At 52.2% G+C, this 27,768-nt stretch overlaps 1 protein-coding gene and 1 long non-coding RNA gene across 10 annotated transcripts in view; one reads left to right on the forward strand and one right to left on the reverse strand.

Moving 5' to 3' along the window:
- ARHGEF2 (Rho/Rac guanine nucleotide exchange factor 2) overlaps positions 1–27,768 on the forward strand; it is a 45,575-nt gene that overhangs the window by 10,222 nt on the left and 7,585 nt on the right. For 4 of the 8 annotated variants that reach the window (XM_036922477.2, XM_036922478.2, XM_036922480.2 and 1 more), the window contains 15 exons: positions 208–325; positions 5,430–5,468; positions 6,949–7,066; positions 7,652–7,691; positions 8,855–8,948; positions 20,960–21,104; positions 23,305–23,372; positions 23,689–23,752; positions 24,368–24,497; positions 24,723–24,832; positions 24,954–25,100; positions 25,585–25,835; positions 26,045–26,170; positions 26,524–26,641; positions 26,824–27,072. In XM_036922477.2, the coding sequence (XP_036778372.2) occupies positions 208–325; positions 5,430–5,468; positions 6,949–7,066; positions 7,652–7,691; positions 8,855–8,948; positions 20,960–21,104; positions 23,305–23,372; positions 23,689–23,752; positions 24,368–24,497; positions 24,723–24,832; positions 24,954–25,100; positions 25,585–25,835; positions 26,045–26,170; positions 26,524–26,641; positions 26,824–27,072 (1,817 nt within the window). Of the gene's footprint in view, positions 1–207; positions 326–5,429; positions 5,469–6,948; positions 7,067–7,651; positions 7,692–8,267; positions 8,569–8,854; positions 8,949–13,311; positions 13,444–13,607; positions 13,764–20,388; positions 20,740–20,959; positions 21,105–23,304; positions 23,373–23,688; positions 23,753–24,367; positions 24,498–24,722; positions 24,833–24,953; positions 25,101–25,584; positions 25,836–26,044; positions 26,171–26,523; positions 26,642–26,823; positions 27,073–27,768 lie in introns of those variants that run through there. The other 4 variants (XM_036922482.2, XM_036922483.2, XM_036922486.2 and 1 more) reach the window with 4 other exon arrangements.
- Positions 8,577–13,158, reverse strand: LOC130681711 (uncharacterized). Of its 2 annotated transcripts, none has more exons than XR_008994979.1 (3): positions 13,099–13,158; positions 9,908–10,045; positions 8,577–8,934 (listed from the first exon to the last, which is right to left on the reverse strand). It is a non-coding gene; the product is annotated as an uncharacterized LOC130681711 (long non-coding RNA). The 2 variants fall into 2 exon arrangements; XR_008994980.1 differs by having other exon boundaries at positions 13,111–13,157.

Genomic DNA, 27,768 nt, shown 5'->3' on the forward strand with positions numbered 1-27,768 from the left:
GCCCTCTGACCAGCAGGGGCCACCCTTGCCTGCAGCCAGCTCTGCAGCTTTGCCAAAGGAGAGCCCCAAAGGGAGGCCAGTTTGGGACTGGGCAACAGGAAGGGCCGGGCTGGGACCAGCAGCAGGGCTGGGCTGAGGCGGTTTTCCTCCCTGGTGCCGTTACTGGCCACTGGATACACAGGGCAGTGGTGGCAATGTGTGTTTCAGGAGCAAACGGCAGGCATCAGGATGCATGGGCCCCCAAGAGGCCCTATTACTGCAGAGCCAAGAGGAACTGGACACTTTTCTGGAATTGCAGCACCAAGGCGGCCAACCCTTCCACGTGGTATGGATGCACAAACCCCCATGGAGGCCACCGCCTTCCTTCTGCTCTCCTGCCCCCTTGCCTGTCCCGCCACCACCCTGTGCCTCTTCTGTTCTGCCAGGTGCTGGGTGTCTCCGCGCTCAGGCGTCGCTCTGCCTCCCGCTGAGCGAATCTGAATCTGTTGTCTGTGCCCCTCTGTCGGCTTCCCCGGGTCTCTATGCTCTCTCCTCCACGCTTGTATCCTGCCTCTGTCTCTTCCTCTAAGACTCTCTGTTCTTGCCTATCCGTGTCTGTGTGTCTGTGTTGATGTGGGTATCTCTGTTCCTCTCTCATTAAAAGGCCCCTGTGCCCCTAGTTGCTAACAACCACCTCTTTCTGTGAACCCCAAATTTGTCAGATTTGGAACTGAACTTATTATTTGTGAGTTGAAACTAGGTATCTGGTACCCTGAAAGGCACTAGTTCTCTAATAAGATAATCATGGGTTATCAAATGAGAAAGGATGTAGAGAATGCCCAGTCTTCTGGTTTAAGGGAACATAACTGGGGGATCTCAAACTGGGACCCTTATAAGAACCATTGAGGATGCAGGAGAGCTTTAGAGACAGCACCGGGTTGGCCAGCTAAGGAGCCCGAGGACATGGGGATGTCTCCCTGGTGGTGACCAGGTTGCCTCCCCTGCGGCTCATCCTCCTGCTGGCCAGGCGTGCCAAGCCCATCACCCACTCTTCTCCATCAGCACCTCTGCACGTCTTCTCTCCCACTGCGGCCATGCAGGATGGCGGAAAGAACAGGGCTGGGCAGTCAGGCTGACTTCTGGATCCTTCATTTACCAGCTGAACAATCTAGTTCATCCTTCCGCACATGAGGGTAACACAAACTATCGTTTACAGTCACGAGTATTAGATGGAAAAAAGGTGGTGCAGTGCCCGGTACAGAGGCTGAGACACAGGATGAGCACAGAAACAGCAGTTTCTTGTTCCTCTTCTCCCTTCCATTCCTTCGTACTTCTTTCCCTCTCTTTCCCCTTTCCCCTCTCCTCCCCACATCTCCTCCCCTTTCTTGGTATTGTTCTCTTCTTTCCCCCTTTTCCCTAGTGTTTTTTTACTCTTTGCATGGCTTCCTGCTCTGCATCCTCTCTCTCCTTCCAATCTTTAAGCACTTGCTCTTAATTTCTCCTTGTCTATACATTCCGGTTTTTTTGTTTCTTCCTGAAGTAGCAAGTATAAATATTCCACCACAGTCCACGGACCAAAAGTCAGAGTCATTAAGCTAGACTGAAGTTTGCAGACTGATGGTCCCCAAGTCTAGCTCCAAAATGTGTTTTCTTCGGCCATCATGGAGCTTACACTTTTTAAGATTCGGATGTCCTTAAATGGGACCTGTGCCTTCCAATTTGCCAGAGTTGCTAATGTGCTCTGCTGTATTTTCCCCTTTGTGTTTTAAATACAATATATATTTCAAAATTATGTCCAATAAATCAACTGCCCTTCTCAAGTCAAAGAACATCTCCAATGCACTTAACTTTGCTTATGTCTTCCTCTTTTATTCCCTTGCCTTCCCATCAGAGATAGTCACCATTTTTAATTGTCTTTATCATTCATTTACATTTTTATAGTTTTAACACAAATATATGTGCTACCTAATATTTCTTTTCTGTTGTCTCTGAGTTTTAAAAAATGTTATATTGTACAAAATTTTCTGTAACAAATTTTCATTTGACATTGTTTCTAATTTTTATCCATGTGTTGCAAATATTTATAGTTCATTCATTTTCATCCCATTTTTCTGTTAATGGACATTTGGATCATTTCCATTCTTTGTTTTTACGAAATGTATCAGTTTGAACATCATTTTATCCATCTCCTGGTGTACATTTGCAAGAATTTCTCCAGGGTATATACCTTGGAGTGGAATTGTTAGATCATAGAGTGCACACATGTTTATTTTTACAAGATAATGACAAATTTTTTCCACTCTCATCAGCAGTATGTAAGACTTGCAATTGATCCACATCCTTTCCAACATTTGGAGTCATTAGACTTCTGAGTTTTGCATCCTAGTGGTTATAAATACTATTGTGGTATTAATTTGATTTTATCCTTATTACAAATGCAATTGAGCATCTTTTCAAAGTGTATTGGTCATTTGTGTTTCCTTTTCTTTGAAATGCCTCTTCATCTCTTTCGCCCATTTTTCTGTTGCGTTCTTCAAGAGTTTTTCTTTATTGTTTTGAATGTGTTCTTTATATAATCTGAATACTAATAATTTGTTGTTATATGTGTTGCAATGATCTTTTCTCAAAGATGGAAAAAAGTGGCTTGTCTTTTCCCTCTCCCGTGGTGTCACTAAATAAAGTTTCTTAATTTTTAAAAAACAAACATATTTATTGAAGTATAACATAGAAACAAAACATGCATTTAAAAGCCTTTGAGATTATTTTTGGAGTTCCATTGAATCTAAATATTAATTTAGAGAAAGCTGACATCTACAATAGTTATTCCTATCCATGAAAATAGTATACTTCTCCATTAAATGTCTTTCAATAAAGTTTTATCATTTTTTTTCCATACAGATCTTGTGGGTATTAGTTTTATTCTTAGGTATGTTATACTTCTTTGGTCAAGTTTTTAATTTTGACCATTCTGGTGTATGTCTTAGTGGTATCTCACTTTGGTTTTAATTTTGCATGTCCTTGTTGAAAGATTTTGTTGGGCATTTTTTCATATTCTTATGGGCCATCTGGATATCTTGTTTTGTGAAATGTCTGTTCAAGTCTTTTGCCCAATTTTTGAAACAGCTTGTCCTTTTCTTACTATTATTTAAGAGTTCTTTATATACCTTGATTTGAGTCATTTGTCAGATATGTGTTTTGTGAATATTCTCTCCCAGTCTTTGACATGCATTTTTACCTTAATAGTGTATTTTAATAAGCATGAATTTTTAATTTTGATGAAGTCCAACTTAAATTTTTAATGGTTAGTGCTTTTGATCATGTTTTAAGAAATTTTGCCTACTTGAAGAATATGAAGATTTTTTTTCTCCAATGTTTTCTTCTAGAAGCTTTATGATTTTAGCTTTCATATTTAGGTCTGTGATTTACCTAGATCCTTATTATGGTAGAAATCAAAGTTTTGTGGGTTATTTTTCCCCATGTAAATATCCTGTTGCTCCACTAAAAAAAACTTACTTTCCCCATTGAATTGCTGTGGTGCCTTTGTTGAAAAATCAAGTGACTATATTTCTGTGAGTCTATTTCTGGGCCCGATTCTCTGTTTCAAAGGTCTATCCTTATGCCAACATCACATTGTCTTGATTATAGTTTTATTATAAGTCTTAAAAATATAGCAGTGTAAGTTCTCCAACTTTATTATTTTTAAGATTAGCTTAGCTAGTTTTGATCCTTCATTTCCATGTGAATTATAGAACCATCTTATCAATTTCTAAAAACCAAAAATTACTCTTGGATTTTGACTGAAATTGTACTGAATTCAAAGATTAATTTAGGACAAATTGACATCTTTCTAATATTGAGTTTTCCTGTCCATGAAAAATCATGCATCTTTCTAAAAAATATATGTTTTTAAATAAAGTATTAGTTTTCTTCATACTGGACAATCTGTATTATATTTATTTCTAGGTACCTTACAGTTTCTGTTGCTATTGTAGATGTTTTCTTGCATTTAAATTACATTTTCTAATTATTTTTGGGTAATAGAAATAGAACTGCATCAATCCTTGCATAGTGATGCTATAGGTCATTTATCTTGCTGAGCTCTTTTTTTTTCTTTTGTAGTTATAACAATTTAAGTGTGGGTTTTTTTTTCTAAGTAGACAATTACATCATCTTTAAAAGAGCTTTGTCTCTTCTTTTCCAATATTTATTCCTTTCCTTTTTCTTGCCCTACTGTGCAGTTGGGGCTGGCTCTATTATTGCTGAACAGAAATGGTGATCACAGAAATACTTGTCTTGTTTCTGATTTTAGAGTGAGTTAAGTCTTGTGTTTCACTATTGACATTGATTTTTGCCTGTACATTTTTAAGAGTTACTCTATTATCAGGTTAAGGAAGATTCCTTTGATTTCTAACCACCAAAGCTTTGGTTCCACAGTGAATGGGTATTGAATTTTATTCCCTGCTTTTCTGCTTTTACAGAGATTGTTATGTTTTTTCTCCTTTAACATGTTATCAGGTAAATTACATTTAAAGATTTTTCTATTAAAGCACTTTTGTATTCTCCGGATAAATCCAACTTGTCATGATGGATTAGCTTTTTAATAAAGTTCTGGATTTCATTTATGGTATCAACGATCTATTTCTGCATGACAAATAAACCCCAAACTTAGTGGCTTTAAACAACAACACTTTTGTTTTTGTTTTGCCCCTCACAGTTTTGTGGGTGGGTGATTTGGACTGAGCTCAGCTGGGTATTCTGCTGATTTCACCTGGACTCACTTATGTGGCTGCACTTGTCTGGTGTCTTGAACAGGCCTGATGGGTCATGAAGGCCATATTCATACCTGTCACTTGACAGGCTGCCAGCTGTGATACCTCCGTTCTGTCCACATGGCCCCTCCAGGAGGCTGGCTTAAGCCTGTTCCCAGGGAAATAGCATCCCAAGTGGGCAAAAGTGGAAACTTTAAGGTTTCTTCAGGCTTAGGCTCCAAACCACATAATGTCACTTCTGCCACATGCTATTCATCATAGTAAGTCCCAGGCCAGCCCAGATTCAAAGAGTGAAGAAATAGGTTCCTGCTTGATGGGAGGAGCTATAAATAATTTGTAGCCATTTAAAATCTATGACAGTTTGCTAATAGTTTGTTTGGGATTTTTAAACTTATGTTCATAAGAGAGATTGGCTCTTAACTTTTCTTTGTCAAACTGCCTATGTGTGTGGTTAAGAACCAAGGTTAAACTCGCCTTATACAAAGCATCAGAGAGTTTTTTGTTTTTTTTTTTTTAGAGAGAGTTTTTGTTTTCTATTCCTTGAAAGACTTTGTATAAGATCTCAGTGATCTATTCCTTGAAAGATCTACCCCTTGCCTATAAAACTGTTTTGGCCTGTTATGGATTTTTTTGTTTGTTTGTTTATAGAAAGATTAACTAATGATTCCATTTCTTTAATAGGACCATTCAGACTTTCTGTTTCTTCTAGATTCAGTGTTGGTAAGTTGTATACATAATATATATATATTTTAAAGGAATTTGTCTACTTTGTTGCATTTTCAGAATTACTGCATTAAATTGTAGGCAGTATCTCTTATCTTTCCAATCATTGCTTTTTCTATAGTTAGGTCTATTTTTTCATCCTACTTTCATTCGTGCCTTCTCTGTCTTCAGCACACTAATCAGAGGTGTGTCTATTTTATTTACCCATTCCTAAAAAGCAGTTTTTGGCTTTATTGATCTTATTTTATGTTCACTACTTCATTGATTTCTGCTTTTATCTTTATTATACCTTTCCTTCTGTTTTCTTTGGGTTCTACTGTTCTTTTTCTAACCTTTTGAGTTAACATAGCTCATTAAATTTCAGCTTAAAAATTTTTTCAATAGAAGCATCTAAAAGCTATAAATTACCCTTGAAATACCACTTTGGCCATCTCCCACATTTTTGTTCTGTAATATTTTCATAACTGTTGTTATGAAGTATCTTTAAATTTCCATTATGATTTCCTCTTTGGCCAGGAAGTATTTTAAAATTTCTACATCTATAGATTTTTTTTAAACTTAAAATTTTTTTTCTGAAATGAACGTAACACACAGAAGGCATATAAAACTTGCATGTACAATGTAGTGAATAATTAGGAAGCAAACAGCTGTGTAACCACCCTAGGTAAGAAAAAATAGGATATCACCAGAACCCAGAAGTCCCTTCTCATTCATATCCTCTCTTGAGCAGAGATGACTACTTTCTTGACTTTCAAGATTGATATTCCATATAGATGTACCCATCTTTATATGCACTTCTAAACAGTACCAATTAGTTTTGCTTGTTTTAAACTTTATATGGATGTAATCATGCAATATATACATTTTTGTGTGTGTCTTGATTCTTTCAACATTATGTTTGTGAGATTCATCCATATTGTTGGGTGAGCTGTGGTTTGTTTATTGCTGAAAGATATTTTGATGTATAAATGTATCACAAAATCTTTATCCAGTCTACTGGACTTTCTGGGTTGTTTCCTATGAGCTCTGTGATACAGATTATTTGAAATATGTTAAAATTCGCCTTATGGCCTGATATGTGGCCGGTTTTTGTAAGCTTGAGAAAAAAATTACTTTCTAATGATTAGATGTATGGTTTATGAATATTCCTACTCCCTATTACCTTAAACCCAGACTTTGTTTTGTTTTTTTCATTACCTACCTTGCCTCTACAAGTTTGATTTTGTCATCTCTGAAAGCATTAGGGTAAATCTTTTCTAAGCTATTTTCTATATTGAATCGCAGTAGAGTGATGAATGCTAAATAGCAGGAATAACTTCCCAACTATTTCAAGTAGAAAATTCCAGATTATGAGTAGTGGCGAGGGGTGGAAGGCCTGAAGGCCTTGAGAAAGGGCCGTGGTATGGGAAAGCAAAAAGCATGGAGGGAAAATGGATGAAGACTGACCTTTGTGTGAGGATTCTTGCCGTGATTCTAGGGCCAAGGTTCCTGTTGCCCATCTGCTGGCCCTTTGCACCACTCAGCTACTGGCATGCTTTCCAAGTCTGTCTCCATGAGTGGCATCAATTGCTTCTTTGGCTGCTCAGATCCAGCTGGTGAGTGAAAGTGCGCAGCAGAGCAGTGGTGGTCCTTTCCCCGCCTGTGTCGCCACCACTCCTCAGAGCCAGATGTTCAGGGTCCAGCTATCCTGGGTTATGTTTAACCACACACCCTTGGAAAACCCAAAATGCCTTTATACACATGAGATCTGAATTCAGGACCTGGGCATTCTGGGACTCTCTTCCCAGCGAAGGAAGACACTGGGCAGAGTGAGCTCTCCAGCTTCTCTGGCGACAGAGATGGAGGACGGTCACCTGCAATGTACCTTGTTGTCAAGATGTGACATTGGGTGCTCAGTGTGAAACCTCCGTCCTCCCCGGTCACCAGAAACAGAACTGAGACCTCAGGCCTTCTCCACGTGACCCTGGTGCTCTCTTCCCCTGGCTCCTAGGTCCCTCAGCTCTGCTGGGCTCAGACCCCGCCCTCCTTCCCTACTCCCGGTGCCCGCCCGCCCTCAGGAATGGCGTCACAAGCACCTGCAGCTTGGGAACCTGATCCAGGTGGAGGGGGTGGGGGACACAGCCCTGCGCGCCTTTGTCTAGCTTTAGCTGGAACCTTCTCCTCTCCTTTTGTGTTGGCAGGGAATTTATCCCAGGCCTCTGCTGCTGACCTCAGCCAAAGGTGAGTTTGGGGGATTTGGAGCCCTTCAAAGGCCTAGATGGGGGAGGGGCTATGGGCCTGGGCCATGGATTCTGTAGCCCCAAAGGTCTCTGCTTTCTGAAACAGTGCTCCCCTTAATATTTCTGTTGAAGACCTCCAAGTATCCCTCTCCCTGAGCGGCACAGAATTCACCCCTCTTCTCATTGGCCAGGGAAGGATCAGAAGGTTCTGGGTAGCCCCTGGGATGGAGAGGAAATTAGGGCAATAAAAGGAGTATCCAGACCCCCGGGTGTCAGGTGAATAAGAGTGGGAGATGCCTGCTCTGTCAGTTTCAGAAAGGCAAGCAGATCAGCTGTTGGACAGTCTTAGGGAGAGACAGCAGCCGGGGACCGTGGGTCAGCTTTGGATGGCTCAGATCATAGATCACTGGGGAGCGGCTCAGAGGAGAGCTGGACGATGGCCGGAGAACCCCGAGGGGAGGGGGGGGAGGCTGGCGGATCTCGGGAACGATGTAAATAAGCAGGCAAAATCAGCACCTGTTTATTTGGCTCCTGTGGCCGAAGCCTGACTGGAGTGGGTCAGGCCTCGAACACAGCGTGGGTGCGTGAGCTCGTAATGGGCCCTTTAAGATCCTGAGTTCTGATTTGTGGTCCTGAACATCTCTAGCTGACACATCCTCCTGGCTGTGGGTCTGGGATTAGCTCATGGGATGGGGCTGATGAAATCCCAGGAAATTCAGTCCTTATTGGCTTCAGGCCCAGAGGCCTTTTCCAAACAGCAGAGAGGGTCGTACACAGGGCTCTTGTTTTTTGAGGGGAACATGCTCCCTGGGGAGGCCCCCAGCCCACTTCGCTTCCGCTGGCGAGCTGCATGACAGAGGAGATTGGGCCTGCATGAGGTAGGAAGGGGGAGTCTGTATTTACCGGGGAGGAGCCCGGCGTTTTCCTCATAAATAGAAGGGCCTGGGACCCGGCAGTGTCCACATCCAGGAAGTCCTAGGAGGTGGGGTGGCAGTGCCTCTCTCCCGGCCCTTCCTCTTTCTTCCTCACCCTTTTCTCTCAGTTTCTCCCTTGTTTCTCTCTCTGCTGGTCATGGCACCTTCACCCACCATCTCTCTGGGAGTATCTTGTTTTTCGTTCCCGTGTCCATCTTCATCTCTTCACCTCTTCTTTTTCTCTCTGCAGCTGTAGCCAACTGGAAGGGGTCTCAGGTACCTGGGCAGGCTCCTCCCTGCGACGGACCTTCAGCTTCCTCTTGGGCATGACTGGAAAGGCCAAGGTAGGAGTCAGCTAGGGGGCAGGAGGCCTGGGACGCTCTGCCCTTCCCAGTTCCCTTCCTCTCCCCCGCCCCCGACCTGCCCCAGCCACTCCCCACTCCCCTCCCCAGCTTCCCCTGGCAACAGACACTCAGGGCAATGGTTCAAATTTTTAAGGGAACACATGCTGTCTCTCCCAGCCTCCCTTCCTATATCCCAGTAAATCACCTTGCCTCTGCTTTCCCCGTGCCTCCAGTTTAGCAGCCAGCTGTGGACAGCTGGAAAAGGAGAGGGGCCAGGAGCCTCAGAAGCTGAGCAGTGGCCTAGCCCCCCTCTCTTTAGGCCTCATATAGCTGAGAGGTGGGCAGCAGAAATCTTAACCACTGGACATAGTGATGACTATGATTACAGTGATACTTTTTAGTTCTTCAGAGAACATTAGGGTTTGCAGCGTACTTTTACACTCGTAATTTTATGGGTGGACACGGCAGCTGAAGGAGTTGAAATTAAACCATATGCAGAGTGGAAGCCAGGAAAGTATATGATTATGAAAGCACATGAACCTGCTGTGTGAGGGGCCATGTGCAGCTGTGAACCCAGGAAGGTGAAGGTACATTGCTCTCTGCCTTATTGCCAATCCCCGGGCTCTGGTGAAATCTGGAGCTCTGCCTGCTACTTGAATTCATCTCCACTTTCTTTGTTTATGAGCAGATTGAGCCACCCCCTTTGCCTCTCATGGTCTCCCCAGATATGCATGGATTTTCCAACCTGGGGTGGCTCAGAGCATTGGGAGATACCCTAGAGAAGGCATCATCATCATTTTCACTGTGAAGAGCCTTGGGAGTTTCAGGAAGCCTGCCTGGCTCCTCCAGGCCCCAGCCAGTGCCAGGACTCTCTCCTCTGCCAGCCTTTTAGCCAGGATTCCCCGTCCTCTGAGGGCAGGAAAGGCAGTGATGAAACCAGGTTGTCTGCAGGATCTCACCACAGGCCCCGGGTAGGGAGTTGAGCCACAAGACCAGTCAGTCTGGGAAGAGGAGTAGCAGCCGGGGAATCTTAAAGCTGGGGCTGGAGGAGAGGAGGTGGTGTTGAGGCTTCTTCTGTTCCATGGGGGCTGAGCTGTCTGGAGAACAAAGCTAACATGGAGAACTTTGATCTGAGTCCCACCTCCCCACAGGCTCGCTCAGTGCAGGGTAGGAGTCTGATGGCAGAACCACCCTTTTTCTGCAGTGGGAATGGTAGGGGAAGTTGGCACTGCCCAGGGGCCATCCAGATCCGAGCTGGTCTGCATTGGCCCAGCCCTGGCCTAGCAGTTTGGTGAGAGGTTGAATAACACGGTGAAGGGGAATGTTGTCAGACTTCGGAGCACAGACAGGCAGCAGGAAAGAGGCAGAGCCAGTCAGGACACTGTGCCTCTGGGCCCTTCCTCACCAGGGTCTCTGGCCCTGTCTTCCTGTTTCCCCTCCGGTCCTCTCCTGGTCCTTCCTCCTTCCACCCTCAGGAATTCGCGTGCCTGCCTCACGGATTCCCCTCCTCCTAGCTCAGGATGGGGGCCTTAAACAGGTAAACACCAGGGGGTGGGGCTGGACAGCAGCGCAGGGGAGCAGTGAGAGAAGGAAGTAGCTTATTCCTTCCTATTTGACCAGCTTTGCAGAGTTGACAAAACACTTTCCCAGAGGTCATCTCATTTAATTCTTAGATCACTCTGGCGAAGATAAGTACTTTAATCTTCTTTTACAGACAAGATAACTTAGAAGCTAAATTACTTGCCCAAGACCCCACAGTTAGTGAGGTAGGCCTATACTGCAAACGCAGTCCTGTTGCCTCTGCCACTGTCAGTAAATCTGATGTAACAGTTTATCCCCCCTTCCCCTCTCCCACCGTCTTTGATGGATGGCCACAGGGTTAAGCATGCCTCCATCAGCCCCTTCCAGAACACACAAGGTCCAGAGTAAAAAGAAGAAACAAAAGTATGCTCCTGGGCACTGGTATCCCTGTGGCTCTATCTGTTCACCTGCCTGCCAAGATTCTGACAACCAGCTTCTTGTCTCCCCACTGATGACACGTGGGGACACATTTGTCAAGTTAAATGAGCTACAGAAGATGATGGCTGGCTACTTTTAGATTCTGGCAGAAATAGGGTTAGTTTTTGGTTTTATGTATCTAAAAAATAGTTTCTGAAAATGTGAGAGGTATCACTGGATCAGAGTAGAGGGGGTATTGGGATGGTTTGGAAGATGGTTAAGGGTGGTTTGGAAGAAGGGGCAGTGATGCCAAGGAGAAAAGAAAAGGGCTCATCATTCCAGAGGATGCAGGAAATGGAAATTCAGCTCATTTAAAGCCCAGGTGTTTTTAAAGGTAGACCAGTTCCCTTTACCTCCCCGACCCTGAGCCTCCTTCCTGGAAAGTCATCTCCTAAGAGGAAGAAGAGGACATAGGGTGAGGGGCAGGGTAACAGACAGCAGGTGGGATGAAAAACAGATGGAAGATTCGGGTGGGAAACAGAAAAGGGTTGGGGAATTAGGCCCTCTTCTTTCATAGAGACCTTCTAAGTTGGGCTTGAGGACTGAGAGATCTCTTAGAAGGCCCTGGGATTCAGGTCCCAAGTTTATTGAGTACCCAGACTGGAGCTTGGTCCTTTAAGATGACATCCTTAGCTTGCAGCACTCTCCTGCCCCAGGCCTGGGAGAAAGCTGAGGTCCCAGCCCAGCCCTTGTCTCCAGGGGCCCCCCAGTGGGCGGAGCCATGTGGCCAGAATTCTGGCTTCTGGCAGTCTGTTTTTAAATAGAGTACATTCCTCAGTCTTGGCCACTCACTGTGGGGAGGTAAGTCTGGGGTTCTGGGCCTGGCTCCCTCAGGACTGCTGTTTTGGGCCAGTTCCTAGGTCTGCCTTGCAAGTGCAAGCCTGGAGGAATCAGCCTTTCTCCTGGCCCTGGGGAAATCCTTCTGCTTGCCCATTTCCATCCATCCTAGCACAGGCATGGTTATTTCCTCTCCTTTTTTCTGGTCTTTGCTATATAAGGATCCTAAACAGGGGAATGGGTGAAGAAGGAGTTGCTAGGCAGGAGGGGAAGCCAGAGGAGCAGCGTGGGGGTGATGCTGGGGGTGAGGAGCCTAACCAGCTCAGCCAGTGGTGAGGCAGTGGAGCCCAAAATAGTGGCAGAGGCTAAAATTGGCACCTACAAGAGTGTTGAGTTGGGCTTGAAACCTGCAGCCGGGTCCTGCTGCTTGGCCCCGGCAGGGAGCCTCCGGATCTGGGTTGGACCTCCTCTCCCTCCCTCCTTTCCCCACACCTGGGTGACCAGAATCCAGCAGGACCCTGCAAACAGGGCGCTCTGTCCCAGGGCTCTCCCTGCTTCTGGTTTCTTCAGAGAAATGGGAGACCCTGAGAGGCAGAAATGAACTGCAGTGTGAATGAGCACAGCTAGAGTGGAGGGCAATTTTCCCAATAAGAGAGAATTCACCAAAGGGGTTGTTTGGCTCAGGCTGGGGCACAGAGTCCAGAAGAAGGCCCCACCCCACTCCCCTTCCTGTGGAGAGACTGGCCAGACCCCAGCTGCCCCCCGAGTGGGGCTGAATGCTCTCTGGTCTTTCGGTTCTGACCTAACATGGCAACAGAGAGAACTGGGGTTAGACACAAGGAAGAACTTCCTCAGCTTCTTGGCCTCAGCTTTCTTGGTAAAGGTGATGAATTCCACCTCCCTCCAAATATTGGCTCGGCTAGGAGGGGAGGAGGATGGGCAAGTGCAGTCAGGAAGGCCTCAGAGGGTGGGGACTTGTGGGAGACTCTTCTCTCCCGGTTGGATTCTTCCATCTCTGGGAATGAATCTTCTCTTTCGTGCCTTCTAAAGACCCAGCGTTTAGTTCCCCTTTCCTTTCCCCGCCCTCACCCACCCCTGCCCCCAATCGTAAAAGGGGTCTGGTGACCTGCTTTGAAGGAACCGAGCTCTGGTTCCCCGGAGAGCTGGGGGCGGATGGAACCAGCGGCCCGAGGGGCTATAAAGGCCGAAGCCCTGGAGTCGGGGTGGAGGAGGGGAGAGGGAAGACCTGGGTGGGGAGAGGGCTGCGCGGCTGGATGCGGGTGGGTTTAGGAAGACCAGAGCTAAGAGGCGAGCCTCTAGAGCTAGAGGGCGCCCCTAGGCGCTGGAGGGGAAACAAGCAGAGGGGCCCCCAAACCTGTGCACGGACCCCCGCACTTCAAGCTGCCCTTGCCCAGAGCCAGGCGTCCGGTCCCGCGCGTCGGCACCCCGCCCTCCCCGCGCCCCGCCTCCCCCCTTCCTGAGCCCAGGCGGGGGTGGAGACTCGGGTTTGAGGAACTGGTGCTGGGTGCCGGGCGAGGGGAGTCAGACTTCCTGTCCCCGAGACCGACGCGTGCGGGGCGGACCCTCACCCCCCCCACCCCCACAATAGCTGAACGCCCAGGTCCCCGCCGGTCCTCCCGGGCTCCCCGCTCGGATTATGTCTCGGATCGAATCCCTCACGCGGGCGCGGATCGACCGGAGCAAAGAGCTGGCGAGCAAGGTGGGCTCCGAACCCCCGCCCCCTCCGCCCGCGGCCCCCAGGGTGCCCTTCGACCCTGGCACCAGCGGCGCACCCCCGGTCTCCCCGCCCGCTTTCTGGGCGCCAAAATCGGGCGGAGCGTTAGCTGGGAACGCGGCGGGACGGGTGGGTGGGGACTGAGGGTGAGTGGGGAGGGGGTGGGGGAGCCGGAGACGCGACCCGAGCCTCGGGCTCCGCGCAGCTTCCGTGCCGGGATCCCGGGAGGGAACGGACCTGCGGGTGGGTCTCCTCGGATCCGGCGGGACCGGGTGTTTTGGGCCGTGCGAAAGAAAGTTGCTCGGGTAAGGGACGGAGCGGGAAAAGGGAGGCGTGTGTGTCGGGGGTGGGGGTGGCGAAAGCCGTCCGACGGCCCCCCGGCCCCCGACACTAAGGTCCCTCCGGGTTGCTCTCGGCGTTCCCCCCACCCCGCAGTCGCTGGCTTGGTGGTTCCCCCTTTGTCCCCGCCATCCGGCGGAGGGGGCGGGAGGGGGGTGGTTTCCCGGCTTCCTCCCACTACCACCATCATCACCACCACCACCACCACCCCTCCAAGACAAAAGTCAGCTCCTCCTCTCCGCGCAAATGGACTTTCCAGCTGTGATTCAGTTCTCCCCTCTGGTGGGCGGGTGGCTGAGGGGCGGCTTGCTTCCCCCCAGGCCATCACTCTCAGGTTAAGGGAGCAGAGGTCTTTGTGTAGCTGGGATCCTTTCCTCTGTCCTCAGGTGCCTTGGAACACAGGATCCCCCATCCCTATCTGCCCCCCGACCCAGCTTCCAAGCTCCTTGTTCTGCCAACCTCAAACCCTTAGGCTGACTCTTTGGCAAGGCACTGTGTCCCCTGCTCCTCCCCCACTCCCCCCAGCTCTGTTACCCTTTCATTTTGGGACCATTCACGGGCCATTTCAAGAGTCTAGTTGTATGATTATGCTCGCCCTCTAACCCCATCATGACCTCTTGGCCATCCTTTCCAAGCACCCCTTATCCCTGTCTTGGTAACTAGGCTCACTCCCGGGACCCCTCCACACCCCAGGCCCCAGGAAACGATGAAGCTGACTTGTGGGTGAATGAGCGAGAGCTGGGAGGGAGCTGAACTCCCAGCTGCTCAGGGCAACCATTCTGTACCCATTATCAGAAGGACCAGGACCCAGCCCATAGCTGGTATAAACTCCGGCTTCCCCGGGATCCCAGTGCCCTACCCAGGGGCCCAGCCCATGCTGATCACTGTCACCATTTTCAGGCAAGGAAGCAGCACCCTTCTGGAGCCCTTAGAGATGGTGCAAACCCCTCGCTCACCTCCCTCCTAGCTCCTAGCCTAGCCACCTGTCTTGAGGCTAAGTTGGGAGAGGTTCTGTCCTGGAGCTTCGGGGTTGGGATAAGATTCTGCCAACAGGAAAGCAACTGGGGATTGGAGTAGGGCCTAAGACAAACAGAGGGCCAGGGGAGGGATGGCTGACGTGTGATGGAACAGTGGGGTGGCGGACTGGCTCTTCTCAACTCTGCCCCAGGCCAGGCCTCAGCTCTGAAAGTCTGTTTATTTTTCAACCGTTTGAGCTGAGACCCTGGAGTGGAGCCAAGGGGGGCGGAGAGGTTTTTTGAAACCACGGAAATTTGGTTCCACCCTAAAAAGGAAAGCCTTGGGGGAGCCGGTGTGTGTGTGGGGGGAGCAGGCCTGGAGAGTGAGTGTAGAGAGGGGTTCTGGGTAGACACTGGGGTCCTTTTCTATTACTGGGAGGAGCTAGGAGACCAGATACCTGGGTCCTCAGGCCCTGTTTGTTTTTTTTTTTGATAGTGGGGGTCCGGACTCAGAAACGGGGCTCTTCCTATCTTGGAGCTGGCTGTGGTTTGTGGGGGTTGGGAACCTGGCTGGGTGAGGTTTGGGGGGCTGAGTGGGCAGATCTGAGAGGGCAAAGAGGCCACTGGAGGGGGTTGGTTGTCAGTTGGGGCTGGTCGGAAGGGGAGGGCCACCTCCGGAAAGCTGTGGTTAAAGAAGGGGGGAGTTGGCTTCTCGCCAACAAGCCCTGGATCCCCTCTCCCTCCTCCCCCAAGCACACCAGCTGTCTTCTTTCTTTTTATGCTGTGGTGGGAAATAGAGGGGGGCCCCCTCTGGAAATGAGATTATTTGAGGAAGATTGGCTCCCCTGCTACCTATTTGGGGTGGATGGGTCAGCCCTGAGCCCTCACGCCCCCTGCCCCATTCCTCACCTTACTCCCAGCGAACTTACAGAAGGTGAAATTTAAGTCCCACGTGTCCTTTTCCTGCCCTTCCCGTCGTCCTAGAGTTTGTCTGTGTAGCTACCCTACCCATGCTTCCTTTTTCTTTTCACTGCATTTCTGTTCTTCCACACTGTCTGAAGTTCTCCACCCGCTCCATTTTCTCTGCTCTACTTCCTACCTCCACAGGTCCCAAATCCCATAGGTTGTCCTCCTCTCTTCAGCCCCCTTTTCGTCCCTTCTGCCACCCCCAAACCCTAACCTGCACAGCTCACAGAACAAAGGGTCCTCGCCTGCCTAGGAGCGAGCTAGGCCCAGAGATCCAGGGATGACTTTGGAGGCTGGGGGTGGGGGATCCCCTTGGCATCTCTGGGACCTCAGCGCTGGAGTGGGGTGGGCATGTGGAGTGGAGAGAGAGGAGAGAGCCCCTTTCTTTGTTCTGAAAAGGGAGAGGTGGCTGGCTTTGTGTACAGGACTAGGTGCCACGGAGCTGGGCTGCCTGAGCCCCAGAGGGAGCTGAGGGAGCTGGAGGATAGTTGAGGAATCGCGGGTCCCTAGGAGGTTGAGGCTTTGGGGCAAAGGAAAAGATTCTAGGGACCCTGGAGGTTAGGGACAGCTGAGGAGGAGGAGAGAAGTGAGGATGGGGGCAGGGAGCTGGGCGCTTGGGGAAGTCACCGAGTGACTGCAGGGCTTTGGACCCTGGAGGGGAGGATGTGCTGGGCTGCCCAAAGGGTTGAAAGGGGCCGCAGCTCCAGTCTTTCAGGCTTCCCTGCAACTGTGACCTTGGAATCAGGGAGGGGACAGATCCCAAAATGTGAATCCCATGCGTGCACGTGACCTGTGTGTTGGTGTGTGCGCATGCCTGTCTGTCCTCAGGTGCTCTGGGTTACTGTTTTGAATAGTGGTCACCGAAGTAGGGGGCTCACACTCTGGATATGAGGCAGTAGCTGCATTTAGCTTCAGTCTCTGATTTGAAGTATGGTCCAGGAGCCTGACTGAGCAGGATGGTCAGGGTTCTCGGAGCTGGCAAGAAAAATGGCTGAGAGGAGCTGACTGGACCCTTCTGGGTTTGTTTATGTCTCTTTGGGGGAGGGTGGGGGTGGGCTGCAGGCAGCAGCTGCCCTCCACCCAACTCAGCCGGCCTGCCCTGTGCCAGGAGGGCAGGGAGTCCTGGCACAGCTATTGTTCGCCTGCACAAATGCCCGTCTGTCTGCATCCCTCCCGCCTCCCTCTCTGCTGGGCTCTCTCTCCTGACCTGACAGGTGTGGCGGTGTGGGGGGCAGGCCGGGGTCCAGGATGCCTGGGTCTCAGGGTCTCTGGCCTGATTTCATTCCCTGTGGTCCTTAGCGCCCCTCTTTTGCTCCACCAATATGCCCACCCCCATTGTCCAGTGTATCATCTCCATTCATCAAGCAAGCATTTATTAAGTGCCTTTGTGCGTTCAGTAATGTGTTCTTGTGTATGTGTCTGGCTTTGGCATTAGTGTTCCTGTTTGGCCGCCTTCTCCTCAGCCTACTACCTTCATCTTCCCCCTGGAAGTTCATAAAGGAGCAGAGCCTGGCTGAGACCATCCCAAGCCCCCTCCCCAGTCCCATAGCCAGGAACTCTCTCCTCATTTCCTAGCCCAATGGCTCATCCCCCGTGACTCAGTGCCCTTCTCAGCCTGTGACCCTGAACCTCTGCTGGCCAGGGGCTGAGTCGCAGGTGACTCAAATCCCAGTGGTACCCTCCAGGCCCTTCTGGTCACCGTACAGAGGGCCTGGACAGAGGCCTCACCATCTTGGGGAAGGGCCTGCTGCCAGCTGGAGCTTGAGCATAGGCGATTCTGGCCACCATGTGACCCCCAGAGGTCTTGGTTTGGACGCAGTGATGGAGGAACAAGGACAGCTGAGAGCTTAGGCCTTGCTTGGAGACGCTCTAACTGTCCCGGGCAGGCTCTCCGGTCCCCTGCTGCGCACGGCGTTGCCCTGTCCTTCTTGTAGTCACCGTTCTCCTCTTTGGGGGAGAGGCTGCCTCTGCCTTCGAGCTTTCGAGCACCAGCCACAGTGCCCCTGCCATGCCCCCTGTCTTTTTTTCCCAAAAAGTGACCAAGATCTAGGGTGACCATGGAAGAAAGGTTTGGGTTGGCCTTCCAGAGGAAATCGTCAGGGTCTAAGCTTGAAGGCAGCAGCAGGAGAGAAGGGCTGGGAGCCCTTCAGGAAAGAGGGAGGAAAGGAGAAGCTAGAGGAGAGGAGAAGAAGGCTCTGAGGCCCTGCCAGCCACGAGGGGGGGTCCTGGAGCAGGCAGCACAAGGTGCTGCAGGGACCCCATGTCTGGTGTCCATCCATCCACCCTTCCTTCCTTTCCTTCCTTTGCAAACATGTCCTGAGTGCCTGTTGTGTCCCAGCCACTGTGCTAGGTGCTTTCAAGCTCTGTCCATTTCATCCTTGATGTAGGGGTGGTGTAGGTGAAGGCTGTGTGGCAAGAAAGACTTCCTGTGAGGGCTGGTGAGAAAGAATGACTCTAGATGCTGAACCAAGCAGGAAGGGCCTCTGGGTGTTGGGGGTGGGTGCTGTGGATCAGGGCATAATGGGCCCTTTTCCTGGGGGACAGATTGGGACGTGGAGTCCCCTGCCTTGCTGGTGGGTGGGTAAGTGGAAGACCGACGTGATTATCTTAAGAGTACCTGGAAGAGAGTAGGACAGAGAACCAAACAAGCCCATTCAGGCAGCCTGGCGAGCAGGCCCAGTGTCCTGTGGTCCTCACCAGAGCCCTGGGGCGGGCATAGGCCGCCTCCAGGACAATAGCGCTAGGCGGTGCCAGGGCGCGTGCTGCCGGGCAGTGCCCGTGTTGGGATGTGCTGCTGCGGCTGTGGCCCGCTGCTGGCCCACCTAGAGAGGGGGTCACTTGGAGAGAGGGTGAGTGTCGGAAGGGCAGGAGGCGGGGCCCGGAGTACCCGGGTCGTCCAGGAGGCATGGATGCCAGAGAGGGGAAGGGCCACTGGAGCCGCCACTGGAGCCCCACTGGAGCCGCGTGCTCTGGCTGCTCACTGTCCCCCCCTTTCCCACCTATTTCCCACGTGCGCTCCCAGGGATTGGAGTTTGTGGTTTGGGTGACAGAAGGGGAATTGTAGCAGCATTGGGTCACTTATGCGGCCCTGCCTGTTGTGGAGTTGGCCCTCATCCAGACATGTTGCTCTTTTTTAGTTAGATCTTTGTGTTTGTCTGCTGCCTTTAATTCAGATGTCGTAGGTGATCAGACTTTAATTTGTGTTACAGAGAAGGCTGGGAGAGCCCTGGAGGGGAGAAGGGAGTGTGAGTGGCAGTAAGAACAGATACTTGGATTTGCTCTTTAAGGTCCAGTAAGATTGTTAGGAAGGGAGGATTTGATCTTCTAAGGAGCTATAATTTGGAGCAGGATAGGTGGAGGTTAGACCAAAGAGAGAATTTTCTAGTGGTCCTGATAGGTAAGGTACCAGAATAGAAAAGGGGAGTCCTTGAGACGTTGGCAGCTAGAGTCAGAGGTGGGTGGGCGTCCTTATCCAGGGTGGGTGGAGGACCAGTTGGCTGTGGTGGGGAGGAGGGAGGAAGAGGCCTGGGGCAGTGAAGGGGAAGCCAGGTAAGACAGGGAAGGCAGAGGTGGAGGTGGAGAGGGGGACACCATGAGATGGGAAGGGGGACCTGGGAAGGAGACCAGGAGATAGGCAGAGAAGGAAAAGAAGGGAGGAGAAAAGAAAAACAGGTAACGGGGTGGGAAAGGGCCTTGAGACCTCTGGGCTCTGCCCCTCATCAGACCAACCTGGAGCTTCTGAGTGGGGGCAGAAGAGAGAAGGATCCTGGGCCGCCAGCCCTGGGGCACTGCCCCGAGGGCCCCTGCTGTTGGTTCCGCCCCTTCTCACTTCCCTTTCTACAGAAACCCAGGCCAGTGTCTCCTCCCCTCCGCTGCCTCTCTACTGGCAGTGTGGCTGGAGTTGAGATCAGGACTAGGCCCCCAAGGCCCCGGCTGCGGGCTCTCTTCTGAATTCTCCAGACAGCGTCCTCCAACCTGGGGCTCATACCCTCAGCCTCAGCAGCCCGGAGCCTATTACATGGTTTCTGAGAGGCAGGCAAACCTTGGGTGGAGGGGCCTTGTCAGCCTCTGTTCCTGTTCGCCATCCTCTAATAGTGGAGGGGAAAATCCAAGGATCTGAGAGGAAGGCCCTGGAATAGGTGGGAAGAATGGTATCCCATCTTGCCAACTTCTTGGATTTTGTGGGAAGCTCAGGGGCTTGAGGAGGGACAGAAAAGAGGTCAGGGAGAACTTGACCTGCAGAGGTTTAGGGGGAAGCAGGAGAAAAGAAAGCTGAAATGGAAAACACCAGGCTCCGAGGTTCTGGGGAGGAGCACACAGTGTACCCCATCCCTGGGAGACCAGAGCTGGACAAACTAATATTGCAGCTGGAGGCCAGAGGGTGGAGACCAGAAAGGACTTCCTAGGAGAGGTGAGCAGGAATCACGGGCGCGCTAGTCTTTGGAGGGTAGTATGAGAGGGGTAAAAGTTAGACTGCAGGAGAGACTTCCGGCCAAGAAGAGACCGGGTGGCTGAGTTTCCCTCCTTAAAGATCCCAGAGAGGGGGAGTGACCCGAGACTAAAGCCAGGCTCCTCCTGCCTCGAGGGCACTGGGGACTTGCCTCCTTTGTAGAGGCCCATTTATCTGGATGGAGTGTAGGTGGAAGACGTCAAGGTTCGGGATCCTGACTTGTGGGTTGGGGATGGCACTGGAGGCAGTCTGCCCCCTTCAGCCAATCTAGTAAGGGGATCTCCTGCCCGCCCCCCCCACCGTGACTGCCACGGAGACAGCGGCTCCGACACTGGTTGTCATGGTTATAAGAGGAGCTAACTCCCATGGATTTGAAAGCGCTGGTGAGCTGGCACCTTCTGCTTTGCCTGCTCTCCCCTCCTCTCTGCGCATCTTCCCTCCGGCACCGAGGAGAGAGCTTACAGCAGCTCGGGGGCGAGCAGAGCTGGGGCTGGAGGTGGAGTGAGGACGCGGAGGTCTAGAGCCAGGGAGATGAGTGGCAACAGGAGGCAGCCCAGCCGCAGAGGCCAGGTAGGTCAGGGCCAGCTAGGCCCCTCGTGGCTGGCCTGGTCACTCCTCAACAGCTGCCCTGGATGCCCTGTGGCAGGCTCTGCTGTAGGAAGTGGTGTCTCTCCTGCAATCCCAGGCGGGCATCGCTCCCTCGCCTCTGCCCTTGGACTGTCTCTGTGGACTCCTCAGGCACCCTAGAGTCTTCCAGCCTCACTTCCTGTCCCTGTCACCCCTTCTGCAGACCCGGGAGAAGGAGAAGATGAAGGAAGCCAAGGATGCCCGGTATACCAACGGGCATCTCTTCACTACCATCTCCGTTTCGGGCATGACCATGTGCTATGCCTGTAACAAGAGCATCACAGCCAAGGAAGCCCTCATCTGCCCAAGTAAGTTGTTTAGACCCTGGATGTCATTCTGACTCTACCCACTGATCCTAATCTGTCCACCTGCCCTTGCTGCCCTGGATGCATGAGGTTCTCTCTCCTCTTAGAGCCCCAGCAGGGCCCAAATGCCCGGGCCAGAAGCCTGATCCCTTGCTCACTCCCTTTCCTCATGCCAAGGGGTGGTGGTGGTCAGAGTGTGGCATAAGCAGGACTGTCTGGGGATAGGGGGAGGGGAGGCCAGGACGGCTCCCCTTGCAGCTGTCGCCCGCTGGGTATCCCTCGGCTCCCTTAACAGCTGCTGAGGGTCAGGGGCACTGATTGGAGAAGGAGCAGGAATGTTGTGTATGGGAGGGGGTAGGGGCCCGGGTGGCAAGCTGGCAAGCTGCCGGCCTTGCAGCTGGTTCTGCCTGTCTTCCTGGGCAGAGCTGGACACTCAGGACTTCAGGGTCCCCTTGCCTTGCCCCTCCCTTTCTTTCGACTGGATGGAGCCTGAAATCTCTAAATCTCTGCAGTTTGAACCATAAGATAAGATTTGGACCCCAGTCTCGAATTCCTAGTCAGACTGGCCGCACAGTGAGAAAGAGGGATGATAACAGGAATGTGTGTGTTTGGGGAGGAGGGTTAGAACTCCTGGCTTCACCCACATCTGAGGGTAGCCCTGGATTTAGGAAGCATGAGTGATAAATTCTTCCTTCCCCAGGAGGCCTATATGCCTGTACAGAGGGCTCCTGCTCTGTGCCTCCCCAACCCCCAATTTATGGCCAAGAGCTGCTTCTGATCATAGCTGGACTGGAGGTCTAGTGACCTGCAACTGAACAGGGGGATAAAATCTCCAGCTTCTGAATCCCACGGAACTCGTGGAAGGAACCCCCATGTGGGTCCCCAGCTTCCTCACTGCTCAACTCAGAGTTAGGAGGATGAGAAGGGAACCCCAATCTAGATCCCTCTAGAGACCTAACAAATTCCCGATCCGGAAGCTTGTTGCCAGGGGAACCGGGGAGGTGGGCAGTGAGCGCTATTTTGAGAGCAGGTAGAAAGCGGAGGTTTGATCCAGAGGCACTGGGTGCTGGGGGTAGGAGAAGGGAGCTCCAGGGGATGGGGGCAGCCGCCGCCCCCGCTTCTGTCTGCCCTTCTGCCCCACCCTGCTCGCCTTGTATTTGTGGAAGTGAGCATGGTGCTGGGTATTGTCTGAAGGAGTTAGCAGAGTTTCCGGTGTTGGTGGACAGGGGAGAGGAAGCCGGAGAGGGCCAAGGGCTGAGGGCATGTCAGGAAAAGGGGCAGCCAGTGGTCCCAGAGCCTAGGCTTGGCTGCTACTCCTTTCCTCCCCTCTCCTACCCCGTGGCGAGGTGGGGTGGGTGATGGGGAAAAGCAGATGGAGTGTGGGAGCTGTGGGTTTGCCTTAGTCGGAGAACAGGACTCTTCTGGGCCTGGAAGGGAGAAGGCAGAGAGACTGGAGTGGTGGCACTCGGAGCTGAGCAGTGTAGAAGGCAGGCAGGCGTGGCGGGGAGGGGCAGGGCATGGCCTGTCTGCACTCTGCCACCGGGTCCGTCAGCCTTCCAAGTGCCTCCACCTGGCCAGTTCGTTGGGACTGGGAGAACCCCCAGTTTCCATGTGGTTCAGTGGAAAGAGTGCAGCCTTTGGATTCATGCATGCCTGAGTTTAGATCCCAGCTCTCCCACTAGCCGTATGACCTCTGCCAGGTGACTGAACCTCTCCGGAGATAGGTCCCTCATCTGTAAGACAAGGAGAACTGAGCCTACCTTGAAGTGTTGTTAGGATCACGTAAACGTGGACCACTTCCTAGGGGCTCAGGGGACGGTAATTTCCCCTCCCTGCCCTTAGCCCCCATCCCAGCTGCTCCTGCACCATCTTCTGCTCCGTGGGTGTCCTCTCTTCCGTCTGTGCTCCTTGAACTCATCTCTGGCAGCCAGTAACTCCTTCCCTCTAGTCCACCCCTCAGGTCACCTCTGAGTCGGGATTGTCCATTCCTCCTGAGTGTTTAATTGTACCCCCCCTCACTTCACACTGTGCTTGAAGGAAGGGGGAGGCGGGCAGAGAGGGACTGGGGTGTGCTGACAGTCAAGAAGTCTGGGCAGGGGGGCATCTGCCACCGTGCAGCCAGGGGGAGATGGGCCTCTGCATGTGGGTGTGTCCCCTCCTGTGCCACCCGCCGCCCCTTCACCCTCTCTACCCCACCCCCCAGCCTGCAATGTGACTATCCACAACCGCTGTAAAGACACCCTCGCCAACTGTACCAAGGTCAAGCAGAAGGTGAGATGGCACGGAGGGCAGAGGGCTGGGGGAGAGGGCAGTGAGTGGGCGGCACCTCAGGCCTTCTCCAGTCCGCCTTACCCTGTGTACCTCATCCCCTGTCTGCACTGCGGGGCAGCCAGACCCTCAGCCCCAGGCCCCAGGCCCCGAGGGGGCCAGCCTACTGCTGGCCAACACTGGGCTTTGCCACCCTGGTGCCCTTAACCACTGTACAGCTTTCTCCCGAGGGGGCCAGCCACCCAGCTTCTGCCCGGCCCTGTGGGAGTGACCCTTAGGTGACAGCTCTCTTTGGTGTCTCTTGCCCTCTGTGTCACAGCAACAGAAAGCTGCCCTGCTGAAGAACAACACTGCCCTGCAGTCTGTTTCACTTCGCAGTAAGGGTGAGTAGCGAGGGGGCGCTGGGGCCCCCCTAGGACCCTGGACCCCAGGCCTTTCAGCTTGCGGACTCTGCTGCCCCCCTGAGGTCGTTCCTGGGCAAGGCACCCTCCTCCCTTCCATCGGAAGCTGATGGTGGGGCCTTAGCAAAGTCCAGAGTCTTGGGCTCAGGAGCAGGACAGGGCTTGAGGTGGGAAGCCAGCTGAGCCTGGTTACTTCCTGTGCTATTATATTAGCATTTACACTGCACTTGGGAGAGTTGGGGGCAGCTGTCAGGTGTCAGTTCAGACGGCTTTGGTCTGAAGAAAGAGCATGGTGCTTAGGCAAAAAGAACAGTCAGTCTGCTCAGCCACGGCTGAGTCACCCCACACAAGTCTCTTAACCTTTATGAGCTGCAGTTTGCTCATAGGCTTGTTGGGGGAAGAGATAAGACAAAGCTCTTTATGAACTTGCAAGTATTGTGCAAGTATAAAGTGGCATTGCTGTCACCTCTTCCTTCGATTAGAAGGGGGGGCCAAGGGAGGGTGGGAGTGGGGGACTCATTTCTGTTGGGGGGTTCTGGGAGGCCTGAATCCTGGACAGGCACCCTGTTTGACATTTGCCTTGGTATTCCCCCACAGCCACCATCCGGGAGCGGCCCAGCTCTGCCATCTACCCCTCTGACAGCTTCCGGCAGTCCCTGCTGGGCTCCCGCCGCGGCCGCTCCTCCTTGTCTTTAGCCAAGAGTGTTTCCACCACCAACATTGCTGGGTGAGCCGCTGCTTGGGGAAGGGAGAGCCAGGCAGGCAGACAGTGGGGCAGTGGAGACGGGGGTGCTGAGAAGTCTCTCCCATCCCCAAGTCCAGAATTCTAGACAGATGGGTAAGGGGAACTTGGGATGACTGCCTGCCTCTCAGATCCTGGCCTTGGTCCCCCACGTGGAAAGGGAACTCTTGCCTGAGTCAGGGTGATGCAGCCAGCCTCCACTTCCCGCAGACACTTCAATGATGAGTCTCCCCTGGGGCTGCGCCGGATCCTCTCCCAGTCCACAGATTCCCTCAACATGCGGAACCGAACCCTGTCAGTGGAGTCCCTCATTGACGAAGGTGACTGTGCCCAGCCCTGGGGGAGGCCTGGTGGGAGCAGGCCTGGGAATGGCTGGGAGGGACCCAGGGGGAGAGAACGGGCCTCTGAGTTGTTCCCCCCGCACCCCGCACTGATGTCCAGGTGCAGAGGTGATCTACAATGAGCTGATGAGTGACTTCGAGATGGATGAGAAGGACTTTGCAGCTGATTCCTGGAGCCTGGCTGTGGACAGCAGCTTCTTACAGCAGCAAAAAAAGGAGGTGATGAAACAGCAGGATGTCATCTATGGTGAGCCAAGAAGACTACCCCTAGACTTCTCTTTCTTTACCGGGTCCTGTTTCCTGTGTCCTTCCTTCTGCCAATCCCTGCCTCTCAAGACCCTTTCCCCCTTATCCCCTTGGCCTCTGAGACCCTTACCTGGCATCCCACAGGTTACCACTAGGCTCCCACCTTTCGGTCTCCAAGGCTCCATCTTTATCCCTTCCTTCAATTCTTTGTCTTTACTCTTCACTCTTTCCATGCCCAACACCATGCTGGGGATTATGGAAACTGAGACATGGAGAAAACAGTTCTCGCCCTAAAACAGCTTATAGCTTGATATAGGAAAGCTTAAAGATAAAAAACGATTAGAAATGTTCCAAGTCATTATAATGCAAAATGTTAACCTGGTAAAGACCTTAAAAATCTCAAATGAGCCCGGAGGTCCCCAGCCTAGGCCCCACCAATTGTGGCTAAGCCAGGGTGGAGGTCAAATGTCCCATTGTCTCCACAGAGCTAATTCAGACGGAGCTGCACCATGTACGGACACTGAAGATCATGACCCGCCTCTTCCGCACAGGGATGCTGGAAGAGCTACAGCTGGAGCCGGGAGTGGTCCAGGGCCTGTTCCCCTGTGTGGATGAGCTCAGCGACATCCATACACGCTTCCTTAGCCAGCTGTTAGAACGCCGGCGCCAGGCCCTATGCCCTGGCAGCACCCGGAACTTTGTCATCCATCGCTTGGGTGACCTGCTCATCAGCCAGGTGGGGAAAGGCAGGGCCTTGTGAGCAATATTCATGGAAGGACATGTGACTAGCATGGGCATTTCTTGTCTCCAAACTTTCATGGGTAGAGCCTGGGAGAGCTGGAGAGGCAGGAATCCCGCCTGTTTGGAGGGAGGCCAGAGGCATCCAGGGGATCAGGGGTGGCCTTGGGGGCTATGCTGACCTGGACTTGCTCCCCCAACTTCTAGTTCTCAGGTCCCAGTGCAGAGCAGATGCGTAAGACCTACTCAGAGTTCTGCAGCCGCCACACCAAGGCCTTAAAGCTCTATAAGGAGCTATATGCCCGAGACAAACGCTTCCAGCAATTCATCCGGGTGAGCAAACCTCTCCAGGACCCATACTCAGGGCCTCCCCATTCCTGGGGGAGCACATATATGCTGCACCCACTGGGAGGTCAGGCATTCACTAACCCTTGTGGACCCATCTGCTGGTGGAGCCTGCCGACAGTGACCCCTAACAGTGGTCGAGCAAGTGCTGTACACCACTTTGTCTGGTTGGTCGTCACAGTAAACCTGTGGCCTGGTCACATCCGGTTTCCAGACGCAGTCACCTGAGCCAGCGGGAGGTGGGAGCACCGTCGCTGAGGCTCCAAGTCCGGCATTCTTTCTGTTGCCCTCCCCTCTGACCCCACTCTGTCTAGCCCTGAGCCCTGCCTCTGCCCTTATAGAAAGTGACCCGCTCGGCTGTGCTGAAGCGGCATGGGGTACAGGAGTGCATCCTGCTGGTGACGCAGCGCATCACCAAGTACCCAGTGCTCATCAACCGGATCCTGCAGCATTCCCATGGTGAGGGAGGGCCCAGTGGGGCTATGGGGGGCTCTTTGCCATGTGAGAAGGCTCAGGCTGGCCTACTGAAGGATCAGGGTCACATGTGGAACCCTGAGCAGCCTCTGAAGGGGGGATTGAAACCCGGTGGGAAATGAGGCTGGCCTGAGGCTGAGTCATCCCACATGCCCACCTGGTGCCAGGGATTGAGGAGGAGCGCCAGGACCTGACGGCAGCCCTGGGGCTGGTGAAGGAGTTGTTGTCCAACGTGGACCAGGATGTGCACGAGCTGGAGAAGGGGGCCCGCCTGCAGGAGATCTACAACCGCATGGACCCTCGGGCCCAGACCCCAGTGCCCGGCAAGGGCCCCTTTGGCCGAGAGGAGCTTCTGCGGCGCAAACTTATCCATGATGGTTGCCTACTCTGGAAGACCGCAACTGGCCGGTTCAAAGGTCAGTGGTCAGCTTAGCAGGCCAGGCAAGAGCCCAGAGTCATGTGGAGAGAGAGAAGCATCCAGCCCTTAGGACGTCTCTTTTTGCAGCTCTACACCCAGAGGGGAGACCCAGTGGAAGGGAAAATGTGGTCTCTGCTACAGCAAAAGTCTGAATTCTGGATCTAAGTTCCTGGGCCATGCAGATTCCTTGTCAGTACTTAGTCATTTTTTTGGTCTTTGCATGCCCATGGAGACTTACCAGTTCTGATGAGGAAGACAAGCTCCAGGACCAGAGGACAAGATTGGGGCTGAGGTTGGATGGGAGCTTTGGGAACATGGCCAAAGTCCAAGAGAGAGGAACTGAGCCCAGGGAAGGACAGGCAGCGTACAGCAGAGGGGCTGTGTTGGGGGTAGCATACGCTTTCCCAGGCACTCTTCCCAGACTGCATTGGCCAAGTCTTTTGCTACCTAAATCAAGGCAGAAGAGCAGCAGGCTTTGGTTTTGGGGTGAAGAATAAGCGGCAAAAGTAAACAGTGCTACCTGAAGCCAGAGTCTGCCTGCGGCCCTGGGGATGCCGTAAAATCCCCACTTGGGCTTGCAGATTGCAGTCCTCAGCAGCCACTTCCCTTGATCCCTTTCTCTCTTTCCCATCCCTCCCACACAGCAGCTAAGAATATAAACCCTGGGGGGTTAAAAATAGCAAGGCTGAAGAGC

This window comes from Manis pentadactyla, chromosome 19 (assembly GCF_030020395.1).
Source record: "Manis pentadactyla isolate mManPen7 chromosome 19, mManPen7.hap1, whole genome shotgun sequence".
Lineage (NCBI taxonomy): Eukaryota > Metazoa > Chordata > Mammalia > Pholidota > Manidae > Manis > Manis pentadactyla.